The sequence below is a fragment of the Aedes albopictus genome, chromosome 1 (assembly GCF_035046485.1).
Source record: "Aedes albopictus strain Foshan chromosome 1, AalbF5, whole genome shotgun sequence".
NCBI classification, from domain to species: Eukaryota; Metazoa; Arthropoda; class Insecta; order Diptera; family Culicidae; genus Aedes; species Aedes albopictus.
The window spans coordinates 15,155,695-15,174,862 of NC_085136.1; the positions used below are offsets into that span (position 1 = coordinate 15,155,695).

At 42.3% G+C, this 19,168-nt stretch overlaps 1 protein-coding gene across 9 annotated transcripts in view; it reads right to left on the reverse strand.

Annotated features, from left to right (window-relative positions):
* The window catches only part of LOC109431133 (tau-tubulin kinase homolog Asator), a 96,475-nt gene that overhangs the window by 11,526 nt on the left and 65,781 nt on the right, over positions 1–19,168 (reverse strand). For all 9 annotated transcript variants that reach the window (XM_019707323.3, XM_062843810.1, XM_062843790.1 and 6 more), the window contains 4 exons: positions 4,902–5,052; positions 4,628–4,842; positions 4,428–4,567; positions 4,238–4,367 (listed from right to left, as the gene is read on the reverse strand). In XM_019707323.3, the coding sequence (XP_019562868.2) occupies positions 4,238–4,367; positions 4,428–4,567; positions 4,628–4,842; positions 4,902–5,052 (636 nt within the window). The remainder of the gene's footprint in view (positions 1–4,237; positions 4,368–4,427; positions 4,568–4,627; positions 4,843–4,901; positions 5,053–19,168) is intronic.

Consider the following 19,168-nt stretch of genomic DNA (forward strand, 5'->3'; position numbering starts at 1 on the left):
CAAAACGCTGGTCTGTAAACTGAATAAAACTCTGTACGGATTCAAGAAATATAGTCAAAGGAATCAGAAGCTTGATGCTGCTCTGAAGAACTTAGGAATGACTGCCACGGAATACGATCACTGCGTGAACGTGAGGCATCGAGGAGAAAAGCATGCCATTGCACAATGGTCCACGAACCAGATGTACGAGGAAAGATGCATGCAGCGCCTTCAAATGGGTTTTTAGACAAATATGGTCTTCTACAAAGCTGTCCCTAAAAATAAGGCCCTCTTTTCAATATTCATGAAAATTAGGGTGGTACATATTTTCAAAGAAATTGGTAACCAAACTTTTTTATTTGCAAGAATAACTGTATACATTCTTCAGGAAAGTTGTAGATCTATCAATTCTGAGCAAGTTTGCCGAAGACACTATTTATGTAGCTTTAAAATTGACCGTTCTAGAGGTATTTTTCTGAATAAGTTTAGGGTGGTTCAAGAAAACACGGTTTTCTGGCGTTAACTTTTTCAGTTTCGATTTTTCATCAAAGTCGTCCAAAAAACACTTGTAGAGCATTTGAAGACGCGTCGTTTCCAACGCGCTGAGATGATCGTTATCTCTTTTGGTTCAAAAGTTATGGGCATTTTTTTTTTAAATCATAGTTTTTTAAAAAGGTGTTTTGACGGGTTGGGGCAAACATAAAAAATATCTTTTGCACGCATTTAAAAGAAGAAATGTTGTCATAAAACATATCAAAAAATTAGAGAGGTGTTATTTTTGTAACTCAAGTGAAAAATACTTGAAAAGTGCCTATTTTTCCTAGAAAATCATCAATATCTTTTGAACGAAAGGACGTAGCAACATTCTCAGCACACGAAAATGTGCGTTTTTTAAAGCTCTAAAACTGGTTCTTAGACAACTTTGATGCGAAATTTGAAACAAAAAAGATAAAGGGTTTAAACTGTTTTGATCAAATTTGGAGCATTTTCCCATAGTTTTCATAGGGTGACGCTAGAACAAACCGTTTTACTGCTTTATCTTTTTTGTTTCAAATTTCTCGTCGAAGTCGCCTAAGAACAACTTTTAGAGCTTCCAAAAACGCACATTTTCGTGCGCTGAAAATGTTGCTACGTCATTCCATTCAAAAGATATAGATGATTTTCTAGAAAAAATAGGCACTTTTCAAGCATTTTTAACTTGAGTTACAAAAATAACACCCCTCTAATTTTTTGATATGTTTTATAACAACATTTCTTCTTTTGAATGCGGGGAAAAGATATTTTTTATGTTTGCCCCAACCCGTCAAAACACCTTTTTAAAAAGCTATGATTTTTAAAGAAAAATTCCTATAACTTTTGAACCAAAAGAGATAACGATCATCTCTGCGCCCAAAACGACGCGTCTTCGAATGCTCTACAAGTGTTTCTTGGGCGACTTTGATGAAAAATCGAAACTGAAAAAGTTAACGCCAGAAAACCGGTTTTTCTTGAACCACCCTAAGACTATTTATAAAAATACCTCTAGATCGGTCAATTTTAAAGCTACATAAAAAGTGTATTCGGCAAACTTGCTCAAAATTGATAGATCTACAACTTTCCCGAAGAATGTATACAGTTATTCTTGCAAATAAAAAAGTTTGGTTACCAATTTCATTGAAAATATGGACCACCCTAATTTTCATGAATATTTGAATATTGAAAAAGGGCATTATTATTAGGGACAACTTTGTAGAAGACCATATTTGCCTAAAAACTCATTTGAAGGCGTTGAATGCATCTTTCCTCGTAAATATGGTTCGTGGACCACTGTGCATTGTGGCTATCTACGTGAACGATCAGATCATCTTGAACAACGATGAAGCCACGAAGAGCAAGCTGAAGAAGCATCTCAGCAATCACTTCTGTATAAATAGCTTTGCGTTGGAGTTCGGATCGAGAAGACGAACGACGGTGTAACCCTAGACCAGGAGATGTCGTACGTCGGGACCTATTGAAGCGGTTCAACGTGAGCGAGTACAAGCCCGTCAAGATTCCGATGAACGCAAGCAAGCGAGAAGCTCTCAACCGAAATGTCGCCAAAGATCGACGAAGAGGCCACTACGATGAAGGGGGCAGTCGTATACCTTATGTATCTGGCCTAGTGCCTTCTGTTTGCAGTCTACGTATACAGCAAGTGTAACCAAAACTTAGGATCGAAGCACTACTGGATGGTTAGCCGTTAATCACGTTCTCCAATACCTTCGGGGAACAACGAAGCAGAAGTTGCACTACAAGCGAGACGCCAATCTAAAGGTCTTTGGGTACTGCGATGCTGATAGAGGATCAGATCCAGATCAGGGGAAATCTACAAGCGGATTCGTCTTCCTTGCTTTGGGAGGAGTGATATTGTGGACATGTAAAAAACAACAAACAGTTGCACTTTCGGCGTGTGAAGCGGAGTACATGAAGGTGTCGGTCACCGCGGTCAAGATCATCATAGGAGACCTAAACGCTCAGGTAAGCCAGGAGGTGGACTCAAGACCGACGATTGTTAAACTTTGGCGTCCACCAGCTGACGAACGAAAACGGCCTACGACTCATTGTTATCACCGCCTCCAAAGACATGGCACGCTATGTCTGAACCAGCAGACTATAAAAATTGAATGTACATCGGGTTTCTTTCCATAAAACATCAGTATTCGAGCTATATTTTCTTTTGCAGAAGGTTTCAAAATATTCTATCGGTGAAAATTTTTCCATACATTTTGTATGGGGGAGAAATTGACCGAAAATGAGGATTTCAAGCAAATTTGTATGAAAAACGGTCAAAAAGATGGAAAAATCAAAATTTCCCCGATAGAATATTTTGAAACCTTCTGCAAATGAAAATATAGCTTGAATACTGATGTTTTATGGATAGAAACCCGATGTACATTCAATTTTTATAATCTGCTGGTTCAGACATAGCGTGCATGGCCATACGTAGCACCTTTTTCCAATACAGCCTCTCTTATCGTTACACCTGGAGATCACCACAGCAGACGGAATCTCAAATCGACCACGTTCTGATTGACAGACGGACTTCTCCGACATTATCGACGTCAGCACCTATCGTGGCGCCAACATCGACTCCGACCACTATCTGGTGATGGTCAAATTGCGCCCAAAACTTTTCGTCATCAACAATGTACGGTACCGGCGACCGACACGGTACAACCTAGAGCTATTAAAATAACTGGATGTCGCCGCAGCATACCTGCAGAAGGCCGAGGCCGCGTTGCCAGACGAGGGCGAGCGCGATGAGGCCCCTCTAGAGGACAGCTGGAGTACAGTGAAAGCAGCCATCAACGACACAGCCTAGAGCACCATCGGGTACGAGAAACGGAGTTGACAGAACGAATGATTCGACGAAGAGTGCCGAACGGTTTTGGAGGAGAAGAACGCATCCCGGGCGGTAATGCTGCAGCATGAGACCTGACAGAACGTGGAACGTTACAAACAGAAGCGGAAACAGCAGATCCGCCTCTTTCGGGAGAAAAAGTGCCGCCTGGAAGAAGCGGACTGTGAAGAAATCTGAAGTGCCGTTCCCAAGAAACAAGGAAGTTCTATCAGAAGCTCAACGCATCCCGCAACGGCTTCGTACTGCAAACCAAAATCTGCATGGATAAGTACGGTCGGTAATCGAAAGGTGGAAGCTTCGATGAACACCTGAATGGTGAGGAGAACGTGGGATTGGAGACCACGGGAACGGAAGGAATGACTACGCTAGTGCAGTAGAGAATGGAATTGATCCAACTCCCAATCTGAAGAAAGTTAAGTATGCCGCTCACCAGCTCAAATCCAGTGAAGCTGCTGGTAGGTATGGTATCATAGTTCAACTCATCAAAATGGGCCCAGAAAAGTTATGCCAGTTTGCATCGGTTGATATTGAGGACCTGAGAAACTGAACAGCTATCGGAGGAGTAGAAGGAAGGGGTAATCTGTCCCATTTAAAAGAAAAGCGACCATATGGAAAGTGAGAACAGTGTGATTACCATTTTGAATGCCACCTATAAAGCGATATCCCAGATGATCTTCCGTCGTCTACCACATAAAATGAATGAGATCGTGGGAAGTTATCAAGCCGGCGTCATCGACGGCCGTTCGACAAAAAAAACAGAAATGCCAGGCTGTACTCATATGAGATAGAGCAACTCAGAAAATATACAAATAACTTCATTTACACATGGCCCACCCGGGTCCCACTCTGGCTACCCTTGTAATCAACCTGTATACTTACTTGTTCCTTATCCTTAATTTTACGCCACGGAAGCTGGCCTGTAACAAACTCAACAAGCATATAGAACAACGACCACAGATCGTCCTGCCGACCCATTTCTCGATTTTTGTGCGCATTCAGCGAAGCATACCTGCAAAGTATGAGGTTATTCAAGAGATATGTACATTTTATTCTGTAAAGATCAACTCACCTAACAGTGCCGCGGAAGCCGGCCGCTGCCCGGGGACATCGCACCTCACCGGTACCGGTGGTGTACTGCCTGGCCAAACCAAAATCCAACATGTAAATTTTACGATTATTGCACGGTAACCTTCCAATGGCGAAGTTGCTCTGGAATTGTGAGAAATTGTTACAATGACCACAAAGAATACCGTCTGACTGAACACTAACTGGCTTAATATCACGATGAAGAAACCCAACCGAGTGAATGGACTCGATCGATCTGAGTATCTGCAGCCCGATCCGGAGCGTGGTGCTCAGCGAGAACGCCCCGCGGGCCTGCGAGCGCCGCAGTTCGGCCAGGTTTTTGCCCTGCAGCTGCATCACCACGTAGTTGAACCGGTCGTTCCGGCCGCACCCGATGAAGCGGCAGATGTGCTCTTTACCTGCGCGATTAGGAAAAGTATATAAATGATTGAACAAAGAAGTCTTCTTCTTCACTTACCCTGCAGCTTCTTCAGGACGGCCACCTCCATCTTAAGGACTTGCTTCGGCTGGCGCGCGGATTCCACCTTCAGGGCGACCTGTTCCCGCGTGATCAGATCCTGGCCTTCGTAGATCTCGCCGAAACCGCCGCCGCCGATCTTTTTCAGGACCTGTGGGAGAAAAATAGGGGTATAAGCCTGTTATAAGGTCTGCAATGCATTGTGGAATTGATTAAAAGCGATGTAGGTAAAAGGTTTGTCCCAGTAGCTGGTATCATGATAAATGTCTGTTGAGATCTACGTCTATTATGAAATTATTATTGAGATTGCACTTATTTGTTGGGCAATTTTTTACCAAGTCAGTGCACAAAATAAATGTGCGAGCCAACGCCATCAGTTCATTTGTATGCAATTTTTATTCCCCAAATCGTCATGAAAAAATTGATATGAATTGGTGAGCTCGTTCCAAACTACGTAACTTATTCATTCTACACATCAGTTTCATTCTCAAGAGGATCCTAAGGAGGTTTATTGGCGCGGACAAAGTGGAGTCATGGATACAGAAGGATTTCACGAAGATTTCAGGGATTTTCAAAGAGGTTTTCAAAGAAGGGGGCTCAAAAGAGTATGAAGGAGTTTCATAGGAATCTCAAAATGCTTGAGTAGGGTCCAAATGACCTAGGGATTTACAGGAGGCTTCAGGGCAGGGAGTTCATGGCATTTCAAGATATTTCAACGGTGTTTCAGGGGGAATTTCAGAATGGTTTTTGTGGAATTTGAGAAGTTTTAGGAAATATCAGTGGGGTTTCAGAGGGATGCTAAGAGGCTCTCATCGCGGTTTGAAAAAGGGTATAGGGGATTTCAAAGAGTAATAGAACCTGCGCAGGATTACTTGAGCTTTTAGGAGGGTCACGGGACGTTTCAAGTGATTTTAGCGGAAATTCGAAGAAATTTCACATGAGTTCCTGGGGGTGTTTAAATAGTTGTAAGAAGCTTTCAAAGAGACTTCAGAGACGCCTCATGAGGTTTCAGGGAACTTTGAAATGGGTTTCAGAAGGTTTCATGGGACATCAGAAGGGTTAATGAAGGTTTAAGAGATCTCAGGGGTCTTTCCGGTGGTATGCGTTGAAGCGGGAGCTTCAGGCGGCTTCAGAGGGACTTCAGAGTAGTTCCAAGAGACTTCAGATGGTTCAGGGTGATGTCAAGGGAGTTTTCAAAGAAGTTTTAGGAGTTTTTGCGAGAGTTTCACTGGCTTCCTAACACCTTCTGCAATTCTCCTGAGAAATCCCATTGAAACTCTGATCTGATTCCCTTAAGCTCCTCTGAAAATCCCACTACCACTCTCTATTTAGAAAACCGGGGGGCCTCTCTGAAACCGTCTTTGGACCCTCCAAAATACTGCTAGCGCTCCTTCAAAACCTCTAAAAAATCTCAATAATTTTATTCTTCTTCTGCTAAGTGTAACGTTCCAACGTAAAGTCTTCATAAAAATGATGAACTTTTATAGAGACGAACCAGCCAAGGGCTGAAAGTCTCTTTAATAAATCAAATCAATCAATCAATCAACTTTCCTTTGAACTTCCCAAATCTGTATGAAACTCGTATGGTCCCGTCTTGTGTATTTCGTTTGCACGCCTCCCTTAAGAGTTGTAACGAGTTTCAAGGGCTACTGTACAGGCTTTCAGTTGACCTTCCGGGGGAATTCAAGCCCGAAACGCTTTCTTTCCGCGGTCTTTCCGGTCATTTCGGGGCCTTAGGGGGTTTCACGAACATTCAACTGAGTTTCAGAATTATTTCATTGGGGCTTTGAGAGGCGTTTCACGAGAGCTCCCGGGAGTTTTCAGGGGCTGCACGGATATTCGGGAACATCACGGGTTTGCAGGTGTACTTCAGAGCGTTTCAGAAGAGTTTCAGAAGCGTGTCAAAGCGTTTCAGCGGGTTTCTACGACTTTCGGATGGGTTCCCGGAGTTTTTTTTTTTTTGGAGGAGGGGGGCTTCAGGTTAACTTTCAGAGGCTTTGAAAGCGTTTCAGCAGGTTTCAACGGGTTTCAGGGGGTTTCCTGAGAGTTGACATGACATGACAGGCTTTCAGGAGGGGTTCAAATGGGTTTCAAGGTATTTCAAAAAGTTTCAGGGCGTTTTAGAGAGGTTGTGGGGGGTGCCAGAAGGCTTCACAGTAGGGTGGCCCACACTTATATGAAAAACAAAAATTTCGAAAAATACCAAGTCTTACCTCCTAAATCAGTTGTTTTGCACTCCCAGAAGCTACGTTCAAAATTTGAGCAAAATCGATTGAGCCTAAGGGGGCGCTCAAAACGCTTGAAGTTTGTATGGGAAAACTTGGCCAAATGTATGCAGAAATTTTAAGTTTTCGAATTTTGCCGCTAGGTGGCGCTGTAAGCGTTCAATAATCAAACCCTTTGATATTATTGTAGGTGACTATATGCCAGAGAACTTTGTCGAAGACCGCGAAGTGATCCAACGGCTGTGAAAAAAGTTATACCATAGGCAAAGTGAGGCAAAGTATTGAGATTTCATTATTGATATTATTCCTTTACATGTATTGGAAAAATTACAATAAAGTTTATCCTCACTTTTCCTAGGGTATAACTTTTTTCACAGACGTTGGATCACTTTGCGGTCTTCGACAAAGTTGTTTGGCATATAGTCACCTACAAAAATACCAAAGGGTTTAATTATTGAATGCTTACAGCGCCACCTAGCGGCAAAATTCGGAAACTTAAAATTCCTGCATACATTTGGCCAAGTTTTCCCATACAAACTTCAAGCGTTTTGAGCGCCCCCTTAGGCTCAACCGATTTTGCTCAAATTTTGAACGTAGCTTCTGGGAGTCCAAAACAACTGATTGAGGAGGTAAGACTTGGCATTTTTAGAAATTTTTGTTTTTCATATAAGTGTGGGCCACCTTACTTCACAGTCTATCAAGTGAGCTTCACGTGAATTTTAAGAGGGTTTCAGATGCGTTTAAAGGCGTTTCAGGGACTTTTAGGGAAGCTTCTGGAGGTTTTAAGGGGTCTTATGGGCCTTCAGATCTACATCAGAGCGTTTTAAGGGGGTTCCAGAAACGTTCTAAGGCGTTTCAGGAGCATTTTAGAGGGGTTTCAGGTTCAATGATTTTTACTCAGGGTCATTGTACACCTCACATGATAGACCGCAGTTAGGGAACGTCCATAAATTACGTCACGCAAAAATCTACCATTTTCAACCCCCCCTCCCCCCTGTGTCACACTTTTTGTATGAGACCTCTGAAATTTTTGTATGGGTTGTCACACTTTGTTGAACCCCCCCTCCCCCCTCAAAGCGTGACGTAATTTATGGACGTTCCCTTATCTGAGGGTGCGTGAGTATGAAGCTTTAATATAAAGCTTTCAGAGACAACTAGTTACATTTGTAGATTGGATGACCTACAACTCCCTTGTTATCGGAGATCCTGGAATAATCATTGAAACCATTACTTGAGATCACATTGCCTTATAGGGATTTGTAAGCATGAGTTTCATGAGTGGAATATTTCCTAATTTCCCAGATGAATTTTCTTGGAGAACTTCTGAAGTAACTCCAAGAATAACTCACAAAAAGTGTTCTGAAAGAACTTCTGATAAGATTTCCGCAGGAGTTTTTGGAACTCTTTGAGGAGTTTCTGGAAGAAATCTAGGAGGAATTCCTAAATGATTTCTTGAAGGTATTTATGTAAAACCTAGAAGCATTACCAAAGGAACCCAACGGAACTCCCGGAAAAACTCCTGGAGTTATACCCGAAAGAGCTGTTGAAAACATTTCTAAGATAATCTTAGGTAACACCCGGAAGAAATCTTGAAGGAATTATTGAAAATATTTAAAAGTAATTCGAGGAAAATCCTCGAAAAGCTCCTGGAGAAACTCCGAAAAGAATTGCTGAAGAAGAAAACTTGTGGAAGAACTGCTAGTGAACCACCTGGATGGATTCCAGGAGGTGCTTTCAGACGATTGCCTTGAATCATTCCTGCAACAACTTCTGGATGAGTTTTTAGAACATCTCCAACATGAATTCATAAAGGGACTTGTAAACATTTGTGGACATTTGTGGACATTTGTGGCTATTCCAAGAAGAGTTGCTGATTTTTTTTTAAACTCTAGTCGAATTTTTGCAGGAGCTCTCGAAGGAATCCTTGAAAGAATTGTTGGAAAACTACCTGGAGTAATTCATGCAGGAACTTTTAGAAAAACTTCTGGAGAAGTTCGTAGAAGAACTCAAGACCTAATTCTTAACGGAAGTCTTGAAAGAACTCCTGGAAGAACAGCTGCAAGTATTCTTGAAGGCATTCTTTGAAAAAAAAAATCGTGGAAAAGGCATTCCTGCAGGAATTTGTGAAAAATCTCTAGAGGGAATTTTTCAATGAATTTTTGGAGCAGTTTGGAGTAAATTTGGAAAGAGTTTGGGGTAATGTCAGGAGAAATTTGTGGAAAATTTCTTGCAACTCTATTGGGAATTTCAAGAAAAACTTCAACTCATAGATGTTTTAGATATTTTTTTTTTGAAAACTTCTGAAATAATTTCAAGAACTCCTAAAGAAGTTTTCTGTAGGAACTTCAAAAAAAAATTGGAAGAACAACTTGAAGAATACCTGAAAGAACTTTTCAATGAATTTCTGGAAGCACTCCTGAAATAATTTCTGGAATATCTCCCGCAGCAGTTCTTAAATAAACTCTGGATGAAATTTCTAATGAAATTTCAACGGGGTTTCAGTGGGATTCCATAGGCGTTTTGGAACGTTTCAGATGGGATAGGGTTTAAAGATTTCAGGGGTGTTTCAGGAGGTTTACGTTAGTTTCAGGGAGACTCCAAATAGGTATATTTCAGGATTTTTTAAGATTTTATAATATAGCTCTGTATGTGTCCTCACTCCCCCCAACATCTGCTACAATCCACCTTTATGGAAAACCCTCTTGAAACTCGCTTTGACCCCCTCTTTTATTACCCTATCGCCTTAAAAAATTAAAAGATAGTGAGTGGACAGGCGATGTTTTGTGAAACCATGCGGGGTTTCAGAGGTGTTGAAGAAAGTTGCCGAGGGCTTCTAAGTGAGTTCCCGGGATTTCAGAGGCCTTTCAAGGGGTTTAACCCTTATAATCTGAACGTACGATTTGCATATTCAGAATCAGACTGTAAAAATCATAACTTCGTTAATTCTGGACCGATTTTGATCATCGACGTCCCAAAAGAACCGGGTAAATCTCTAGTTTAGATACGTGAACCAAAATTTTAAATTGGCCATCTGGTTCCGGAGTTATTCCGGGACGTACTGGGGTATGTTTTTGGCCAGGCAAAGGGACACTATCGTTGGGTTTCTAAAACTCAGCATGCGACATATCAATCTTCATGGTTTTGCAAAACAAGTTCGATGGTGTCATTTTTTGGATTTTTGGACACGTTGGACACGTTCCGGGATGTTCCGGGAACCTGGTTCTTCCGTGAAAATGGCCACTTTCATGTCTCTTCTAAATCCCAGCATGCGACATATCAATCTTCATGATTTTGCAAAACAAGATCGAAGGAAGTAATTCTGCGGATTTTTGGCCACTTTGGACACGTTCCGGGGTGTTCCGGGAACCTGGTTCTTCCGTGAAAATGGCCACTTTTATGTCTCCTCTAAGTACTAGCATGCGACATATCAATCTTCATGATTTTGCAAAACAAGATCGAAAGTATTCATTTTGCGGATTTTTGGCCACTTTGGACACCTCCGGGGATGTTCCGGGAACCTGGTTCTTCCGTGAAAATGGCCACTTTTATGTATCTTCTAAATCCCAGCATGCGACATATCAAACTTCATGATTTTGCAAAACAAGATCGAAAGAAGTCATTTCGCGGAGTTTTGGCCACGTTGGACACGTTCCGGAATGTTCCGAGAACCTGGCGCTTCCTTGAAAATGGCCACTTTTATGTATGCTCTAAATCCCAGCATTCGACATATCAATCTTCATGATTTTGCAAAACAAGATCGAAGGAAGTCATTTCATGGATTTTTGGCCACGTTGGACACGTCCCGGAATTTTCCGGAACCTGATGCTTCCGTGAAAATGGCCAGAATTTCCTGAAGGAATCTCTGGAGGTATTCCTGGAGAAATTCATGGAGGAATCCCTGAAGGAATTCCTTGAGGATCCAATGGAGGAATCCCTGGAGGAATTCATTGAAGAACCAATGGTGGTTCCTGAAGGTATTCCAGAGGATTTCCAGGATGAATTCCTTGAAGATCCAATGGAGGTTTCTGGAGAAACCTCTGGAGGAATTCCTGGAATAAAATCTGGAGAAATTACTGGTGAATGTTTCTAAAAGAATCTCTGGAAGAATCCTTGTAGATTTTTTGCAAGAGTTCCTCCAGAGATTTTTACAGGAATTACTCCAGAGATTCCTCCAGGAATTTCTCCAAAGATTCCTCTAGAAAATCCTCCAAAGATTGTTCCAAAATTTTCTCTTGGGATTCCTCCAGAGATTCCTCTAGGAACAAGAATCAGGAATTCCCAAGTATCTCCCAAATTGTTAAACCTTATCGTTTGAATTTGGGTGTCCCGATTTTTGATATAAATTGTATTTTGAAGCTTTAAATAGGATCAAGACTCTTTTGCCGACAATTATAGGAAATGATTCCGGATTTTTAAGACTGCCACTATATAAGAAATTTATGTTTTTGTTCTGAGTTCCTTTGAATTTTTTCGACACATCGCTAAATTGATTTGTGAGCTTTTTTGTTAGCTAATTTCCATTGTAAACAGTTTTTATACTGACGATAATTAGCCCTCAACATCCATGTCTTGCTGGATATTAGTGCGTTTACTGCTGTAGCTATAGGGAATGTCAAGTATCATCAACTGAACTCATATTTTTGCCTATATTTTTACAAAGACAATCATCGCGGGAGGAATCCCTGAAGGAATTCCTGGATAAACCCTTGAAGGAAGTCCCTGCATAAAATGGAATTCCTTGAGGAGTCCCTGGATGAAATCCTCGAGAAATCTCTGGTGAATTTCTTGAGGAATTTCTGGCAGAATTCTTTGAGGAACCATTGGAGGAATTCCTGGAGGAATTCCTTGAAGAACCAATAGAGGTTCCTGGAGAAATCACTGAAGGAACTCCTGAAGGAATCCCTGAGGAATTTCAGGAGGGATTCCTGGAGGGATTCCTGGAGGAGTTCTTAGAGAAATTCCTGATGGATGTTCCTGAAGGAATCTCTGGAATAATCTCAGCAGAAATTTTCGGGAGAATCTCTGGAAGATTTTCTAAAGGAATCTCAGGTGGTATTCTTGGAGGAATATCTGGAGGAATTCTTTGAGGAACCAATGGAGGTTCCCTGGGGGAATCTCTGGAGGAATTCCTCCAGGAATTCATTCCTTGAAAAACCAAAGAATGTTCATGGAGAAATCTCTGGAGGAGCTCCTGAAGATATCTCTGGAGGAATTCCTTATGCATGTTCCTGGAGAAATCTGTGGAAGAAACCCATAAAAAAAATTTATGGAGGAATCTCTGAAGGATTTCCTGAATGAATCTCTGGAGATATTACTGGAAGAATCTCTGAATGAATTCCTGAAGAAATTCATGAAGAAATTGCTGGAAAAATTCCTGAAAGAATTTGTGGAGAAATCCATCTCTGAAGGAATTCAATGAGGAACCAGGAGGAATCCTTGAGGAACCCTTGAAGGAATTCCTGGAGAAATCTCTGGAGGAAGCCCTGATGGATGCTCCTAAAAGAAAGCTTTGGAAGAATCCCAGGATGAACTTTTGGAAGAATCTCTGGAGGACTGCCTGCAGGAATCCCTGCAGAAATTCCTGGAAAGACTAACGGGGGCTCTTGGAGAAATCTCAGGAGGAATTCCCGAGGAGTTCCAGGATGAATTCTTTGAAAAACCAATGGAGGTTCCGGGAGAAATCTATGGAGCAATCCCTGAAGAAATTCCTTGAGAATCTCTGAAAAATAGTGGTGGATGTTCTTGGAAGAATCTCTGGAAGAATTCCAGGAGAAATTTTCGGAAGCATCTCTAGAGGATTTCTTGAAGGAATCTCTGGAGATATTCTTGGAGGAATCCCTGTAGGAATTCTTTGAGAAACCAATGGAGGTTCCTAAAGATATCTTTGGAGGAACTCCTGGAGAAGTCCCTGAGGAATTTCTGGATGAATTCCTTGAAGAACCAATGGAAGTTGCTTGGGAAATCTCTGGAGCCACTCCTGGAGGAATTCCAGGGAAATTCCTGGAGAACTCCCTGGAAGAAATCCTGGACAAATCTCTGGAGGAATTCATGATGGATGTTCCCTGAGGAATCTCTGAAAGAATCCCAGGAGAAAATTTTGGAAGAATCTCTGGAGGATTTCCTGAAGGAATCTCTGGAGGTATTCCTGAAGGAATTCCTGGAAGAATCTCTGGAGGAATTCCTGATACTTGTTCCTAGAGGAATTTCTGGAGGAATCTCTGGAGAAATTTTTGGAAGAATCTCTGGAGGATTTCCTGAAGAAATCTGCTGTAATCCCTGGAGAAATCCCTGTAGGAAATCTTTGAGGAACCAATGGAGGATTCCTGAAAAAATCTCTGGAGGAACTCCTGGAGAAATCCCTGAGGAATTTCAGGATAAATTCGTTGAAGAACCAATGGAAGTTCCTGGAGAAATCTCTGGAGGAACTCCTGGGGGAATCTCTGCAGAATTTCTGGAGGGATTCCTGAAGGAGTTCTTAGAGAAATCTCTGGAGGAATTCCTGATGGATGTTCCTGGAGGAATCTCTGGCATAATCTCAGGAGGAATTTTCGGGAGAATCTCTGGAGGATTTCCTAAAGGAATCTCTGGAGGTATACTTGGAGGAATCTCTGGAGGAGTTCTTCGAGGAACCAATGGAGGTTCCCTGGAGGAATCTCTGTGGGAATCTCTGGAGGAACTCTTGGAGGAATTTCTGGAGAATTCTAGGATAAATTCTTTGAAAAACCAATGGAGGTTCCTGCAGAAATTTCTGGAGCCACTCCTGGAGGAATTCCTGAGAAATTTCCTGGAGGAATCCCTGGAAAAATTCCTGGAGAAATCTCTGGAGGAGTTCCTGATGGATGTTTCTGGAGGAATCTCTGGAAGAATCTCAGGAGAAATTTTAGAAAGAATCTCTGGAGAATTTTCTGAAGGCATTTCTGGAAGAATTACTGAAGAAATTCCTAAAGGAATTTCTGGAGAAATTCCTGTAGTAATCCCTGGAAGATTCCATGGAGGAATTCTCTGAGGAACCAATGGAGGTTCCTGGAGAAATTTCTGGAGGAATCCCTGAGGAATTCCAGAATGACTTTCTTGAGGAACCAATGGAGGTTCCTGAAGAGAACTCCAGGAGGAATTCCTTGAGGAATCCTTGGAGGAATTCCTGGAAAAATCTCTGAAGAAACTCCTGGAGGAATCCCTGGAAGAATTCTTGGAGCAATTCCTTATACTTGTTCCTAGAGGAATCTATGGAGGAATCCCAGGAGGAATTTTTGAAAGAATCTTTGGAGGATTTTCTGGAGGAATCTCTGGAGGAATTCCTGGAGGAATCCCTGGAAGAATTCATGGAGGAATTTCTGGAGGACTCCCTTGAGGATTTTTTGAGGAACCAATGGAGGTTCCTGGAGGAATCTCTGGAGAAACTCCTGGGGGAATCTCTGCGGAATTTCTGGAGGGATTCCTGGAGGAGTTCTTAGAGAAATCTATGGAGGAATTCCTGATGGATGTTCCTGGAGGAATCGCTGGAAGAATCTCAGGAGGAATTTTCGGGAGAATCTCTGGGGGATTTCCTGAAGGAATCTCTGGAGGTATTCTTGGAGGAATCTCTGGAAGAATTCCTGAAGAAATTTCTGCAGAAATCCCTGGAGGAAGTTTTTGAGGAACCAATGGATGTTTCTGTCTGAATCTCTGGAAGAAATTCAGGAGAAATTTTAGGAAGAATCTCTGCAGAATTTTCTGAAGAAATCTTTGGAGGTATTATTCCAGGAGGAATTCCTGGAGAAATTCCTGCAAGAATCCCTGGAAGAATCCATGGAGGAATTCCTTGAGAAATCAAAGAAGGTTCCTGGAGAAATTTCTGGAGGAATCCCTGAGGAATTCCAGAATGACTTTCTTGAGGAACCAATGGAGGTTCCTGGAGAGAACTCCAGGAAGAATACCTGAGGAATTCCTGGAATAATCTTTGGAGGAACTCCTGGAGGAATCCATGGAGAAATTCTTGGAGAAATTTCTGATGCTTGTTCCTAGAGGTATATCTGGAGGAATCCCAGGAGGGATTTTTGGAAAAATCTTTGGAGAATTTTCTGGAGGATTTCCTGGAGGAATCCCTGGAAGAATCCATGGAGCAATTTATGGAGGAATCCATGGAGGAATTCCTGGAGGAATTCCTTGAGGAACCAATGGAGGTTCCTGGAGGAATCGCTGTGGAATTCCAGGATACATTCCTTGAAGAACCAATGGAGGTTCCTGGAGAAATCGCTGGAGCCATTCCTGGAGGAATTCTTCTTGGAGGAATCCCTGGAAGAATTCCTGGAGAAATCTCTGGAGGAATCCCTGATTGATGTTTCTGGAGGAATCTCTGGAAGAATCCCGGGAAAAATTTAAGAAAGATTTCCTGAAGGAATCTCTAGAGGTTTTCCTGGAGGAATTCCTGAAAAAAAAATCCTGAAGAAATTCCTGGAGAAATTCCTGCAGGAATCCCTGGAAGAATCCATGGAGAAATTCCTTGAGGAATCACGGAGATTCCTGAAGAAATTTCTTGAGGAACCAATGGAGGTGCATGGAGATAACTCCAGGAGGAATCCCTGAGGTATCCCTGGAGGAATTCCTGGAAAAACCTCTGGAGGAACTCCTGCAGGAATCCCTGGAGGAATTCTTGAAGGAATCCCTGGAGGAATTCTTGAAGGAATTCCAAATACTTGTTCCTAGAGGAATCTCTGGAGGAATCCCAGGAGAATTTTTTGGAATAATCTTTGGAGGATTTACTGTAGGAATCTCTGGAGAAATTCCTGGAGGAATCCCTGGAGGAATTCATGTTAAAATCTCCTGCAAAAATTCGACAGGGATTCTTCCAGAGATTTTTTTAGGAACATCCACCAGTAATTTCTCCAGATATTATTCCAGGAATTCCTCCAGGGATTTCTCCTGGAACCTCCATTGGTTCTTCAAGGAATTCCTTCAGGGATTCCTTCAAAAATTTCTCCACGTATACCTCCAGAGGTTCCTTCAGGAAATCCTGGCCATTTTCACGGTAGCATCAGGTTCCCGGAACATTCCGGAACGTATCCAACGTGGCCAAAAATCCGTGAAATGACTTCTTTCGATCTAGTTTTGCAAAATCATGAAGATTGATATGTCGCATGCTGGAATTTAGAAGAGACATAAAAGTGGCCATTTTCAAGGAAGCGCCAGGTTCTCGGAACATCCCGGAACGTGTCCAACGTGGCCAAAACTCCGCGAAATGACTTCTTTCGATCTTGTTTTGCAAAATCATGAAGATTGATATGCCGCATGGTGGGATTCATAAGAGATATAAAAGTGGCCGTTTTCACGGAAGAGCCAGATTCCCGGAACACCCCGGAACGTGTCCAAAGTGGCCAAAAATCTGCAGAATTACTTCCTTCGATCTTGTTTTGCAAAATCATGAAGATTGATATGTCGCATGCTAGTACTTAGAAGAGACATAAAAGTGGCCATTTTCACGGAAGAACCAGGTTCCCGGAACACCCCGGAACGTGTCCAAAGTGGCCAAAAATCCGCAGAATTACTTCCTTCGATCTTGTTTTGCAAAATCATGAAGATTGATATGTCGCATGCTGGGATTTAGAAGAGACATGAAAGTGGCCATTTTCACGGAAGAACCAGGTTCCCGGAACATCCCGGAACGTGTCCAAAGTGGCCAAAAATCTGCAGAATTACTTCCTTCGATCTTGTTTTGCAAAATCATGAAGATTGATATGTCGCATGCTAGTACTTAGAAGAGACATAAAAGTGGCCATTTTCACGGAAGAACCAGGTTCCCGGAACACCCCGGAACGTGTCCAAAGTGGCCAAAAATCCGCAGAATTACTTCCTTCGATCTTGTTTTGCAAAATCATGAAGATTGATATGTCGCATGCTGGGATTTAGAAGAGACATGAAAGTGGCCATATTCACGGAAGAACCAGGTTCCCGGAACATCCCGGAACGTGTCCAACGTGTCCAAAAATCCAAAAAATGACACCATCGAACTTGTTTTGCAAAACCATGAAGATTGATATGTCGCATGCTTAGTTTTAGAAACCCAACGATAGTGTCCCTTTGCCTGGCCAAAAACATACCCCAGTACGTCCCGGAATAACTCCGGAACCAGATGGTCAATTTAAAATTTTGGTTCACGTATCTAAACTAGAGATTTACCCGGTTCTTTTGGGACGTCGATGATCAAAATCGGTCCAGAATTAACGAAGTTATGGTTTTTACAGTCTGATTCTGAATATGCAAATCGTACGTTCAGATTATAAGGGTTAAGATAGGTTGTCAAAGGCTTAAGAGGCATTCAAGAGAGTTTCAGAAGGTTTTCTGAGGGTTTCAAAACGGAGGTCTCAGGAGGGATTCCCGGAAGATTTAGAAGAATTTTAAGATGAACCAGGAGTCATCCATCAGGGTTCTTTAACGGTTTCAAAGCGAACAAAGGCGTTTCAGCTGAGCTCGTGGTGGTTTTGGGGGCTTCACGGGCTGTCAGATGTGCTTCGAGAAGCTTCAGAGAGGCTCTCGAGAGTTTCAGAGTTTTCCAAGGAAATTTCAGGGGATATTCAAGGCGGATCAATGCATTTCAAGGCGTTTCAGCGGGTTCCATAGGGGTTTCCGGGGTTTTTACAGCTTTCAAGGCATTCAGGCTATTCATGGTTTTTCAGGGTTCCAGTTTCTTAGGATTTAGGGGTGTTTCAGGAAGGTTTCAGATGCATGTCGAAGCGTTTAATGGAATTTTCGAGCTACTTTCAAGGAATTTAAGACTTACAGGTGGAATTTATTGCGGGTCCAGGGGATTTCAGAGGCGTTTCAAGGTGCTTCAGGGCGTTGGGGGAGGGGGGGTTGGTTCAGGGAAGCTCCAGTTGGACTTTAAGGGTTTCTGAAAACTTCACGGGCTTTGAGGTGTGCTTCAGGGTGTTTCACGGAAGTTTCAGAGACGTTTCAAGGCGTTTCAGCGGATTTAAACGGATTTCAGAGGGGGTCCCGGGGCCTTTTCAGGATATCACAGGAACATTCCATACAAGGAATTCTTTATTGTAAAATTCAGTAAAATAGAATAGAAATATATATGCTATTTTTTTACGTCGGGAGTAATTTTCAGAAATTTTGGCTGTAAGGTTTTTTTTAAGCAACACAGACTTTCAGGAGTTCTTCAGGAAGCGTTTTTACACGTTTCAAGGCGATTCAGAGTGTTCCAAAACTTTTCAGGTCATTTCGGGGTGTGTCATGGGCTTTCAGAGGGTTATCGGAGGGGGTTTAGGGGGCTTCACAGGCTTTCAGGTTATCTACAGGGGGATTTCAGGGGTTTTCAGAAGTGGGTGGTTCATGGGGCTTCAGGGGATTTGGGGGCTTCACTGACTTTCAAGTGTGCTTCAGAGCGTTTCAGGGGGTTTCAAGGGCGATTAAAGAGGCTTTGCAGGTATTCAGGTGTGATTCAGGAAGGGTTTACAAACATTTCCAGGCGTTTCAGCAGGTCGGGTTTTAGAACAATTCTCGGGGTTTTGTTGAGGCATCATAGACTTCAGAAGTTTCAGGGAATTTCAGACACGTTACAAGACGTTTCAAAGGGAATTCAGAAGGCCTTCAAGAGGTTTGGGACTGATTATGCTTGTAAAATTCAATGACCGCCACTTAGCAGAGTTATTGGACACCTAAAAAAGCATTGGAATGACCACTTGTAGCTACCTAAGATTGCGTTGCGTTGCGTTGCGTAGTAACGGAGTAATTCGTAGATTGCATACTGAAAGTTGTCATGTTAAAACTTTAATACTCCTATTCTAACTACTTATGGAATGCTATTTGGGAGGGAATAGCTATCCAATTAGAGGTTGAAGTAAGAAAGACATGAAAACTTCCATTGCCGGCCACGCCCATCTTCTCCGTTACGGGGATAGGAAAGGATGTGATGATATGACACCTACTTTACGAAAGGCCAGCGACTCACCGGCGCCCCCATAGGTGTCAAGGAGTTGGATATTTGGAATGGGTTGATTTGGGATTCACTATAAGCGAGTGATGCTACAAAATGCAGATTGTGCGAGTGTATTTGAATAG